The sequence below is a fragment of the Silene latifolia genome, chromosome 1 (assembly GCF_048544455.1).
Source record: "Silene latifolia isolate original U9 population chromosome 1, ASM4854445v1, whole genome shotgun sequence".
Classification (NCBI taxonomy): Eukaryota; Viridiplantae; Streptophyta; class Magnoliopsida; order Caryophyllales; family Caryophyllaceae; genus Silene; species Silene latifolia.
In genome coordinates this window covers 191,990,670-192,002,842 of record NC_133526.1, presented here as the reverse complement: position 1 = coordinate 192,002,842, position 12,173 = coordinate 191,990,670, and the positions used below count along the sequence as shown (strand labels likewise).

The following is a 12,173-nucleotide window of genomic DNA, read 5'->3' as shown; positions in this document are numbered from 1 at the left end:
TTCTTTTAACTTGCATAGACATATTAACGGATATTATTATTTTGTTACACACATGAAATTGCACTAATTATATGTACAATGTGATATAAATATTTTACTATTATTATTTTTAAACTAAACATTATGACCAAGAATATTTTTTAGCAAATATTTTCTAATTAATTCTATTATTCTATCTTTTAATACAAACGTACTACGAGTTCAGAGTATTCATAAATTGTTATTACTTCTAAAGAGAAAAACTTACTTATGATATTTTTTTTACACTTTAACTTAATATCATCCTTGCTCCACACTATATGAAAACTAAAATTTTCGTTACTTTTTTTTAATTGTTTATATAACGCCTTTAGTGGATATAGTGATATAATTAAAAACAAAGTTTATTAAAACAAAGTTAATAAAATAATTTTAGTAAAACAAAACCTAACAAACAAAACCCTAAATCCAATTCTCTCTCTAGTTTTCTCTCCCCCTTCTCTCTAACAAACAAAACCCTAAATCCTCCCCCTTTGCTGCCGCCGTTCTCCTCCTTCCTCCCACCACCACCCATCAACCCCCTACCTTGTCGCCGGGGATGGGGTCTCAAGACCTTTCTCCGGCGACCCGTCTCCTCTCTTTCGATTAACCCTCCTCCATTTTCTTACCCACACCCGGTTCTGGATCGTACGGGGTCTGCCCGTTCCTCTCGGTTTGGGTGGTGTATGTGGGCTATTCAGGTCTTATCGGACAAGTTTGTTGAGGTGGTATGGCAGGGTGGTGCTTGGATCTGGCGGTGTTGTGGGTTGGTAGGGAGGCGGTGGGTTCCGCTTTTTTTTTTTCCTGTGTTCCGCTTTGTTTCCTTTATGTTTTTGTTTAATTTCCGCTTTCGTTTTTGTTTCGTCTCTCTTTCTGAGAGCTCTGTCCCCGTCTATCGGTGGTGTCCTTCTCTCAGTTTGAGAGCTTTCGTTTTTCGTTCGTTTGCTTTTCTAATAAGTCGTGAGAAGATCGGCGTTGTTATAGATCGTTATATGGTTTTACATATTTTGTCCGATTCATGGCTACAATCAATCACGTCAGAAGAAATGGATACTCGTCAAGGAAGATTCGGAGACCCTCTTATGGATGAAAGCCTTTTGCGGCGAATCGATGATAAAGACTCATTGCGATGTTTCATTCTTTGAACAAGAATTTATTTCCTATGGTTGTAATCGATTTGTATCCGATTGAGCTTGGCATATGTTGTAGATGTCGTATGACTTTTTATTAATGATAATGATCTTTTCTCAAAAAAAATAATTTTAGTAAAACGACAATCTTATACGGAGTAAAAAGTGTTGAACAATCTCTTTTCTATCTCTTAATACAAAGTTACTAATAGTAAATTTTATTATAATGAAATTTCAAATATTGTTAAATACCAATAGGTAATTATTAAATTCTCTAATATTGTTATCTAAAAAGCCGCGCATTTGCGCGGGATCTATCCTAGTTGAAGATTAACTAGTTTAGACCCCGAGCAATAAATGCACGGTATATAGAGTTTTTTTATTTTTAATAAATTACTTATATAATAGTGATATCTCATTAATTGTTCATATTTTTCGTCACGGTATATCGAGTTTTTTTATTTTTAATAAATTACTTATAAAATAGTGCTATTTCATTAGTTATTCATATTTCTCGTCATTATATTTTGCTTTGAGAAAAAAATGTTGTAACTGACAATTAATCAAGAGCATTGAGTAATGTGCTGAAATGTTTTTAAACAAAATATTTTTTATACCACAAAGCTAATGATTTTAATTTTTAAATTCTCTTAATTAATTTTTTTGGTCACGAAATTAATAATAGCGATTTACAGTTTGTTTTATATGTAATCTGGGTTAAGTCATTCTCAAATAATAAACATCAATAAAATATGTAGCAATTTATAGTTTTATATTAATTTTATTTATATTTTAATTAAGAAAATATAGTTTAGAGTTTAGTGAAAATAATATAATTTGATGAAAAGATTAATAATATTAATGAAAATATAATTTAATAAAATAATATATAATTATTAGTATCCTTATTTAGTAAATGAACTTAATTGTAATTATCTTCCTTATTTAAGAAGATGCTATTTGAAGGGGAAAATTGTAGATCCACCTATTTTTTTAGTAGATAGGGGATGTTACTAATAAGTACCAAAATTAAATTATTTCTACACTTTTTTTTTTTTGAAATAAAATATTTCTACAATTTGAGGGTGGCACTTGCCCTCCCTTTCCACCCCTACCTAGTCTACGCACTTGCATTTGTCTATAATCTACGTCTTATCGTAGTATTCTTACTCCCTCTAATGCCAGTGATCATTTTGCCCCTTTTTATTCATTGTGAGGAGTATTTTTTAATAAAAGGCAAATAAGTGATTGAGACGACACCGTTTTACTCAACTTTGTGTACTTTTGTCACGACCAACTTGCAAGCTTTCATCAAAAGTACAAAGCACTCCTTTACAAAAAGTTATTTTCTATACAACTTTCTAAAGTTTGATTCCTCGGAGCATATAATTGGAGCGGAGCTACCCCGCATAACAACACTTCTACTACATTGACGTAATTATAGTATTTGATTAGTGCAGCTAATGCTAATCAATCAGAACCTATCTATTTTAATATTAATCTTACAATTAAGAATATATAGCTTAATAGATAGCTACACAAACTGACAATAAGGCCCTGTTCTTTTGGACTTAAAGTCACTTAATTTAAGTTCACTTCAGATCCTATAAGTTCAGTTCAGTTGAGATCCTATAAGTTCAGTTCAGTTCAGATCTTATAAGTTCAGTTCAGATCCTATAAGTTCAGTTCAGATCCTATACCTCACTTAATTTAAGTTCACTTCAGATCCTATAAGTTGATTCGATTCGATTCGAGATCCTATAAGTTGATTCGAGATCCTATAAGTTGATTCGATTCGATTCTATAAGTTCGATTCGATTCGAGATCCTACAAGTTGATTCATTTCGATTCGAATCCTATAAATTCGATTCGATTCAAATCAAATTAGTTTGATCCAAAAAGAAGGCTAAAGTAGCTACATTGATACTCTGCTAATGGGACATGTCTTGAGTATCAATACACAGCTAATTCATATCGATTAAGCATAATGTCGTCAGTAAGGCCCGCATAATGGATGCTTATTCATGTACATTCAGGGATAGTCTAAGAGATTACGGATAAGCTAATTCTGTGTTTTTTACATGAGATCTTAGGCAGAAAATTTCACATGGTGGTTGTACCATAAGCGGGAAATAAAACCGGACCTTCTTGACTTAATAGATCGACCTTAATAATTTCATCCTCTATTTATCTCTTTAAAAAAGAGCTAAAACAGATCTTTTCCCAACTAAGGTACAGTAACTTCAGCAGAACAAAAATGAAGAGCCACAGAGTGAATTTCTGTGGCCCGACTTCTATTTACCATACAAAAACGGAGTAATTCTCTAAAAAATAATACTCCGCTTGTTAACTTAAAACTCAAAAGTCATGAAAATTGAAGTACCCTTGCACAATAACCTATCTAAATAGACCAATTTTGGCTGCGAAAGGAAACTCCAATTGAATCTCCAGGCTCTAGTACATTACCATGAAATAGAAATCTCCTTAAGTTTGCCTAAAGCCATAGCGTGCTAATCGATAGGATTGTTGTGCTGGGATTCAATGCTACATAGTTCTAATAACTCTTACGACTTTATAAGATCTTAACCTCATAGTTACGGATTTCATCAAGCCAATCCTATACAGAACTCTAGTAGTGTCATAATTTAGGGGCTTTGCGCACAAGCTCTCAGCAACCCAGACAATTGTTCTTTATTTGCTCTTGATCAGAGGTTTAACCAAAGTAAGGGAAGGAACTAGGTCTAAGCTCTTTGGCACTCAATAAGAAAGCAGGATTAAGTAGATTTTGTGAAATAATGAATTAATGTATATACATTACTCGAATTGAATCATGAAGGTAGCTAAAACTAAGAAATAGGGACAATCTATGAAGAAAGCTAAGCTTCAAGGTTTCTCCACAATGCCCCGTGGCTCGTCCTTTTGAATCCAGAAGTTAACTAGAAGTGAATCAACTATAATCTACATTCATGGTACAGAAATAAAAAGCTGTATTACTCCCTCTGTGGCTCTGTCCCTCATTAAAAAGAAAATATCATGACAAAAATTAAGACTTAAAATAGAAAGGAATAAATCGTCGAACCTGATTTACATCTGCAGCAACACAAGGGAGAACAAGCAAGCCTGATTCACCTAATACACCTCCAAGTTGCTCCACTACAGTTGTTGCAATAAGCAATGATCTCTACAAAAACCGGATCAGTTTGCTATAAGGTTCTTTGCATAGATATTATATAACATCTACAGATAGTTAAAGTAGAGAAGTTATCCGAATGATCTTGCTCCGAAATACTGCCAATCTACAATCTTCTGCATATGGTAAGGAGTAGCATTGATTTATAAAGAAGAAAGGGAAAAGAATCGAGAGAGGGAAACAGGGGAACTAGATCAAGAAAGGGAGTCATTTTTATTGCTCAAGTTCGAGTATAAATGCAATCTACTTTCACTTTTCGCTGTTTAATGTTTCAACTGAAAAAAGAGGAATGCTAAACCCCTCTAAAGTGCCATACCATCCCTTTTCAATCCCTAAAGCCCGTTACAGTGATAACGCACCAGCAATTTGAGATATGCTACAGAAGGGATTTTTCTATGTATTGCTTAATGATTTCACAGAGATGAATTTGACGACACAAATGCGCTCAGTGAACAGATTAACCAACCAGATCAACCAACCTGACTGCAAACTAGCATTAAAGCCCTGCTATTTTCTTTCTTCCCAAACACTGAGTTCCCACCCCATGGGCCTACAGACAAACTTCTCACCAAGATGGCATTGAAAAGCAAAAAGCCCAGATGCACAAGTCTGCAAGTAAGAAAACAGAGAGGTGAATTTCCAACTGCCAATAATCTCATATAGCCAAAGATATTAAAGTCGACACCACAAAACACTCTCAAAGAAAGGGGAACAAAGTGTGCCATCAAAAGGCATTTGGTGCTTGCAGAACCACAACGCGATCTGTAGGCAGTAAGCACCCAAATTAACATACATCAACGTATACTAAAAGTAATACTCACATTCCCAGTGCAATAGCACAAAGAAAGACCTCAGGTTTCACCATCATGAGTAACGACCGTGATTTGCTGACTTGCATCCATGGAAACTGCAGTAAGGCAGATTAACACTTAGTTTAACAACTCAACGTATGGGACAAAATTTGAAATGTCCCACTGCCATATAGTCTGATGATATTCAAAATCAGGACTATAATACAAGGACACTTGAAAATATAAGCAGTCGATTACTCAGTTAGTCAGTTATCAATCCGTGAAAATAGCCTCATTGAGTCATTTAAGGATAAATTAAGCAACAGTTATCCTATACTTGTCAGAGACTATATTCGCATAATATGGAGTTATAATGAATCTTTAAACAACTAAATTGAAACCCAAGATCCCTATCAACTTATCCCAACTCGAGGCACTAGACAAATTTGCTGTTAATGTAAATTCAGATATAATATCGCTGATCTCCATTCTCCAAAACTGGAGTTATCAACCCCACCCCAGAGAGGGAAAGGATCCTGTGAGTTCCTTTATTCAATTTGATTCATTGATCAGTAGAAATGACAAAAAGGGACTTACAAAGCCTAGGAGGATTGAAGTGGTAATTGTGATAAGCCTTTCATTCTGATCAACATAAGTTGCAATACCTGTTAAGATAGCATAGTTTTGGAAGAAACAGAGAATTGGAATCTTAACTTTGTAAATCAAGTAAACACCTTGATATCTGTCTTTCTATGATACTCCATAAAAGATATTATAAGCATAATGGAAGTTGCAGGCCACTATCACTCTCGTCCTCAAATGCACATAGAGCCTATGTTACTCAAATTCAGTTAGAAATATTTGACATGACTGTATGCTTAAATGTCGGGCTCGGCTGTATTACAAATAACACAAATTACGTTTTGGCTTTACGTGAAATGTTGGAACTGTCATACCCATTTTCAAGTATCAAACACTTCTACACGATATATTTAACACAATATAGAACAAATGGAAGATACTTGAATAAATAATGTTCAAGTAACAAGGCAGTATGTGATGAATATTCTAACGTAACCTCCCAAAAGGAAATGGTGAACAATTTTGTAAAGTTGAACTAAGAAACCATGCATTTATCGCTACGTCAGACAAACACTTACCTGAAAATGAATTACGTAGTACCTGAAAAAACAAAAAGCAAAGCCAAGTTCAGATGCGAAAGGCGTGTACCAAATACCAATACATATAAGGAAATAAAATACTGAACTACACGAAATGCAAATCCGATAACGTCCTGATATTTGCACCTCCATTTACTCCCATAATTGGATTAAAGCTACTTGCATACATGACTTGAGGAATAAAATGCTGGACAGTTGGTAAGCTAAATCAGGAGTCGTAAAAATATCTAGCTTTTCTTACACTCAGATGCAATGATCAGCGGATTCTACCAGTGGTGACTATGGAAAAGATTATTCAATCCTTCGTAAAGAGGTACGCATACATTAGAGTGAAGAGGTTTGTATGCATAAAAAATATGGTTCTATGCATAGCCCAAAGAAAATAAATAACGATATTTGGAAGACACCTTCAAGGAACCAAGACAACATGCAAAAAACTTTAATAATCAGGACTCACTTCTAAATTTCAAATTTAAATTTACAGAATTACAGATCAAAGAAATACTAACCAACCTTTCCCAGAATTAAAGGAACTATTAATGTAAGAAGGAGACTTTGAAACAATGGCCAAGTTGGAATTGATAAGCCATATCCACCAGCAACGAATTTTGTGACCCACAAAGGCACCTACAATATCAAAACATTTCCAGAAAAAGATCGGAAAGAGAAATCTAATGTTTAAAGAGTCAAATAACAAGCAAGGATAGCGGTTCTCGATTCTTAAAGCAAAACTGGAAGAGGTGCATGTATACTGTATTGTGGAACTTTATCCTAGCAAAAAAAAAAAACTCCGTATTAAGGAATTAGTGGTCGAAACGCAGACAGATAAATGCATGATAGCATGAGCCTTCTCAAAAGGAATCTTACTTTACCTTAGGCACCCATATCGTATACTCGAGTATTAATACCCAAAAATTGCCAAGACGAGCATAAATTTTCAGCTTAAAAGAAACAGGTGCAAAACACGGACAATTGGAAATGTGATCATGTTAGGTACTCAGATAAGTTTATGTACGCCATAATCGAGTATATAGGGTACTGAACAGCCCATTCAGGTTGAATAATACTCTCCGATTCAAATAGGGGACGAGAGAGAATCGAAAAATTAATGTCAGGATATTGCTACTGGATAGCCCTCCCTTACAGGTTGATCAATATTCTTGGGTTCAGAAAAAGAGGAGGCATAATAGAAATATCATGACAGTTTTACAAGTAACAGAGTGCTTGATGCTACTAGACTGTTCTTTCAGGTTGACCAATAGTAATACTCAATAATTCAGGTAACTTGGTACACAAGGGATGGAAGTTAATAGAAAAAATAAAAGGCAAAATAATGACAGCATAATTCCAAAAAAACAGAGGATCCAAGAAGTAAACTGCGGAGACAGCAAGAATGTGTAACTTACAGTTAGGATGCTTAAAAGAACAGATGAAACTGTCAGAGCAAGAGCTAAAGCAGAATTCCCACCCACAAGCTGGTGTCACAAGAGAAGGAATCAACAATAGTTGCTGGCATCTTAATGTAATCAAGAGAATAAACGAGTGTGCTAATCACATACTTGTGTCAGTGCCACTCCACCATTTAGTGTTGTAGGCATGCAACCAAAAATAGCCATCCCTGATCAATCAGCCATTAAAGGGTGAGCACCATCTTACAGTTGAATCTAATGATTCTAAGACTCTAATATTGCATTTTCAACTTGTCTATCCCATATCCGCCATTACGTGCCTGTTACGAATTCTTGTGGTACCAGTGGAACTTTGAGGATCAACTTGGCAAACAAAGGGCATAATAGTAAAATGGATACCTGGTAAAATATATCGAGAAGCAGTGAGAACCTTTGTTTATCAAGACATCAACATATGCAATCATGCTATAAGCAAACCAAAGATGATGCAAAATGTGAAGGGAAAAAAATCATGTGGACCCATCTTTTGCATCCATCAACAGGCAATTAGCATGAAGAGTTATCAGTTATCAGCATCAGCTTGACATTAAAGTGGTGACATCTCAAGATGCAACTATTGCACACCCACACAAATTTATGCAGTTACATGATCTATTTACAAGAGTAATGTCGATTACTCTTGCTTCCTTGAAGATCGTCTCGTTCGGAATCATTCACAGTAGTTTATTTAGCTTCACCATTATAAGCCAACATTGAAAGCTGGCAGCAAGACCACCCAAAAGGTTCACAAATGGAGACATGTTTCCGTCAACTAGGGTAGTTCATTCAACTCAAGATCTCCAACACACAAATTTTTTATCCCATACCGACATTTTCCAGTGAATCCACATCCTTGTCAATATGACGCACATACTATGTCATAATCCGGAGAGACTCAACTTTTGACAGGTATAGAGAAACAGAAGAGAAAAGACACAGAAAAGAAATCAAATGCAAGGCGCAAAGACCAGCAGGCCACTATCGCCATTACGCCATATGATAACTCAAAGACAGTTTCTTCTATTACCCCCCCATACCCACCTCAGAGAAAGAGCTAAAAAAACAACTAAGTTCAAACCACACATGAGTTACATACTACTTACATCTATCAACTGCTAACACCAAATCTTCCTGGTTGCATAAGAGCAAATTAGCTCCAATTTATTTTCCTAAGAACTCAATTACTCAACAATGGCAGTGAAATAGGTGATATCATCTCTTGTGAGCTCAAAAAATGCCAGATAAGATTAATATGAAAAATTAACCAGAAGAGAAGCTAAAGGCACCATTAATTTGAACTGCCACACTTAGCATTAAGGAAACAAATAATGAATTTCATCAGGTATCATATAATATTGTTGTAGAGCTAAAAGATACTTTCACATCCAAAAGTGTATGATTTAATGGAGAGATTCTCAAAACGAGATGGTAAAACTATGTACACGTATGAATAGCAATAAGTTAGCAAGTACAAAATACATTAAGAAGGAACTTCAAACATACTGTAGACATTCAAAATTTGAGATCATACAAGCCCAAATAAGAATGCAGGCCAAGCTTCCAGGACACCTTTGACATCACCATCTTGCAATTTCAGCCCTACATACATGCCCAAGAAGTAGATCATAAGCAAAAAGCCTAGCACAAAGCCAAAGAACAGACGCGCTGAATCTCACCTGACATAAAAAATAACCAAGAGGTCATATACTTCGACAACGAATATTTGTATCCTAAGCAACCAAGTTCTGGACTTCTGATGCCAAGTATCACCCCAGCGACAAGAGCTGCAGGTGTTCAATTTCCAGTGTAAAAACAGCACGAGATGAGTAAGCAAAGAAAGTGTTAGTTGGGAAAAGTAAAGCAGCTGGATGAAGAAAAAAAACAATATGCTGATCCCTATCGCTGCTTACTTTTACCGTGATTCAGATTACATGATCCTATTTAAAAGTGGTTCCATTGTTCCAGGCTTCTAGCTAGTATAATGTATTGTGAATGTATGATAAACTATAAACTCTTTCATTAATATTAACTTTCACGTATTGATTTGAACACCCAAATGAACATGAAATGAAGGCGTATTAGTTATTATAGCTTATAGAGGTTTAAAATATCAATTACATGACCAAGCCTTTCCACTTTTTCGAATGTGCAGTAAGCAGGGGCACATGAAAGAAGGGCCAAGGAGTTAACATTGTGAAATAGATTCGGGGACAATGGATTAAGGAGCTACTACGAATCAATTCACGCGAAGACAGCAAAAGGAAAAGAAACCAGTAAAAGGATTAACCTATTGGTAGAAGGTTAGCAAGTACAAAATTTAAAAATCCTTTCGCTAAATCTAACACACTAGTCGATGTCAGAACCATGCCATCGCTATTTCCGCCAAAACTTCCCTGCAAGACAAACAAACAAACCAGCAAATTAATTGATCAAACTCACGGCATACTTACTCACTTGTTCTATTATGAAATTTCCTAAATAAAACATCATCTTTCCCGCACTATAGTATAACTACTTTTTTCTCACTGCGTAATGTTCACCAGGGAATTCGTACATCTAAGGTTTCAAAGCCCGTTTTATTGAATTCACTCAACTATCACCATAGAGCAAATTGGTTCAAGCATATTCTATTATAAAGCTTGCTTAAAATCTATCTATAAGACACTTTATCAAGAGCTTACCACAAATCAAATGCTGTGAATTCATATTGAATTATACAAAACTTTACTTAAAGCTAAACCACGCACTTGAACATTCACCAAAACGAACAAGTCGACCTTTGAAGATGCATGTCGCAACAGCAATAACGACGACGACAATAATGACAATGACGACAATAACAGCAACAACAACGACAATAACAGCAACCACAACAACGACAATAAGAGAACCAATCAGATTAAACTGAGCATCCACATTGCCGAATAATTCTGTCATTACTTCCTATGTTAGCAGCATTTAGCCATAAACCTTAACATCATTTAAACAATCATCTATATTCCATAACCTCGATTATTCCGAAAATAAACAAACAACATTACCTGATAATGTAATTTCACCAAATTAAACTACTAACTTTTCCTAATTATGTTCCAGTAAACATCAAAACCTTCAATTTCACACATAGTCTTTACATTAAAAACGAAATCAACTATAAATGACGACAATAAGCTAAAATAACAACATTGTCTGATCAGTGTGATCACATAATTTCACCAAATTAACAACTGAAATTTTCTAATTAAGGTCCAGTAAGCATCAAAATCTTCAACTTCATACATAATAATCTTGACACTAATAACAAAATAAACAACAAATAAGGACAATTACGCGAAATTAACAACATTAGATGTTCACGTAATTTCACCAAATTAGCGACTAAACTTTCCTAAATATGTTCTCGTAAACATCAAAATCTTCAACTTCACATATAATCTTGATAAGCAAGGACAATTAAGCGAAAATAACCACAACATTACCTGATCACAATTTCACCAAATCAACGACTAAACTTTTATAATTACGATCTAGTATACATCAAAATCTTCAACTTCACACATAATCTTGACACTAACAACGAGATAAACCACGAATGAGGACAATTAAGCTAAAATATCTACCTGATCACGTAATTTCAGCGATTATTACATTCCGATAAACATCAAAATTGTCGAATTTACGCATAATCTTAACATTAACAACGAAATAACTAAAAATAAGCACAAATTAAGCTACAATAACAACAACATTACCTGATCACGTAATTTCATCGGTTAACTTTTCCTAATTACGTTCTAATAACATCAAAAATCTTCAACTTCAAGCATAATCTTGACATTAACAACAAATTAAACCAAAAAAAACGACAATTAATCAAAAAATAAACCTGATTAGGACTTTGAGAGGCATTCAAAACACGAAACTTCCGCGAGCGGCGTAGGAGTGTGGTGAGCGGTGCGGCGGAGAACGGCGGCGATTTTATGGCGGGAGATACAATACGGCAGCGTGGAATTCCGGCACCGGCGAAGGTTCGAGAAGGAAGAGAGAGGGGGGTGGAGAGGATAACGGTAGTTCCCGCCTCCATTGATGATACGATAGTGTCTTGTGTAGAAAGCACACATACTCACTGCTGATTAGGTGAGAGGAAAATGTGATGGCACGGGTAGTTTGGTAATTTCATAGCAGGAAGTCTTATTATTGACGGATATTTTCATAGCAGGAAGTCTTATTATAGACGGGGATATCCGTCTATAATAAGAAATGAGTCGGCTCCCTCTCACAAAGAGGCAAATGGGAGGCTAAATGGTAACTCACTTGGTTTTCCACTTATCCTCCCACTTACCTCTTTTTGTGAGGGATTCGACAAATTCTCTTATTATAGACGGATATCTGTCTATAATAAGTCTATAATAAGA

General features: G+C 35.2%; 1 protein-coding gene across 1 annotated transcript; it reads right to left on the bottom strand.

The window, feature by feature from the left end:
- Nucleotides 1-3,886: 3,886 nt before the first annotated feature.
- LOC141614362 (putative sodium/metabolite cotransporter BASS4, chloroplastic) lies at nucleotides 3,887-11,892 on the bottom strand. Its single transcript, XM_074433114.1, has 14 exons — nucleotides 11,645-11,892; nucleotides 10,046-10,151; nucleotides 9,435-9,542; nucleotides 9,290-9,357; nucleotides 8,040-8,118; nucleotides 7,870-7,928; nucleotides 7,717-7,785; nucleotides 6,824-6,937; nucleotides 6,290-6,311; nucleotides 5,727-5,794; nucleotides 5,160-5,245; nucleotides 4,818-4,947; nucleotides 4,228-4,329; nucleotides 3,887-4,106 (listed from the first exon to the last, which is right to left on the bottom strand). Exons 1-14 carry the CDS (start codon nucleotides 11,840-11,842, stop codon nucleotides 4,032-4,034), a joined length of 1,284 nt encoding a protein of 427 aa, XP_074289215.1. The 5' UTR covers nucleotides 11,843-11,892; the 3' UTR covers nucleotides 3,887-4,031.
- Between the last annotated feature and the right edge of the window lie 281 nt (nucleotides 11,893-12,173).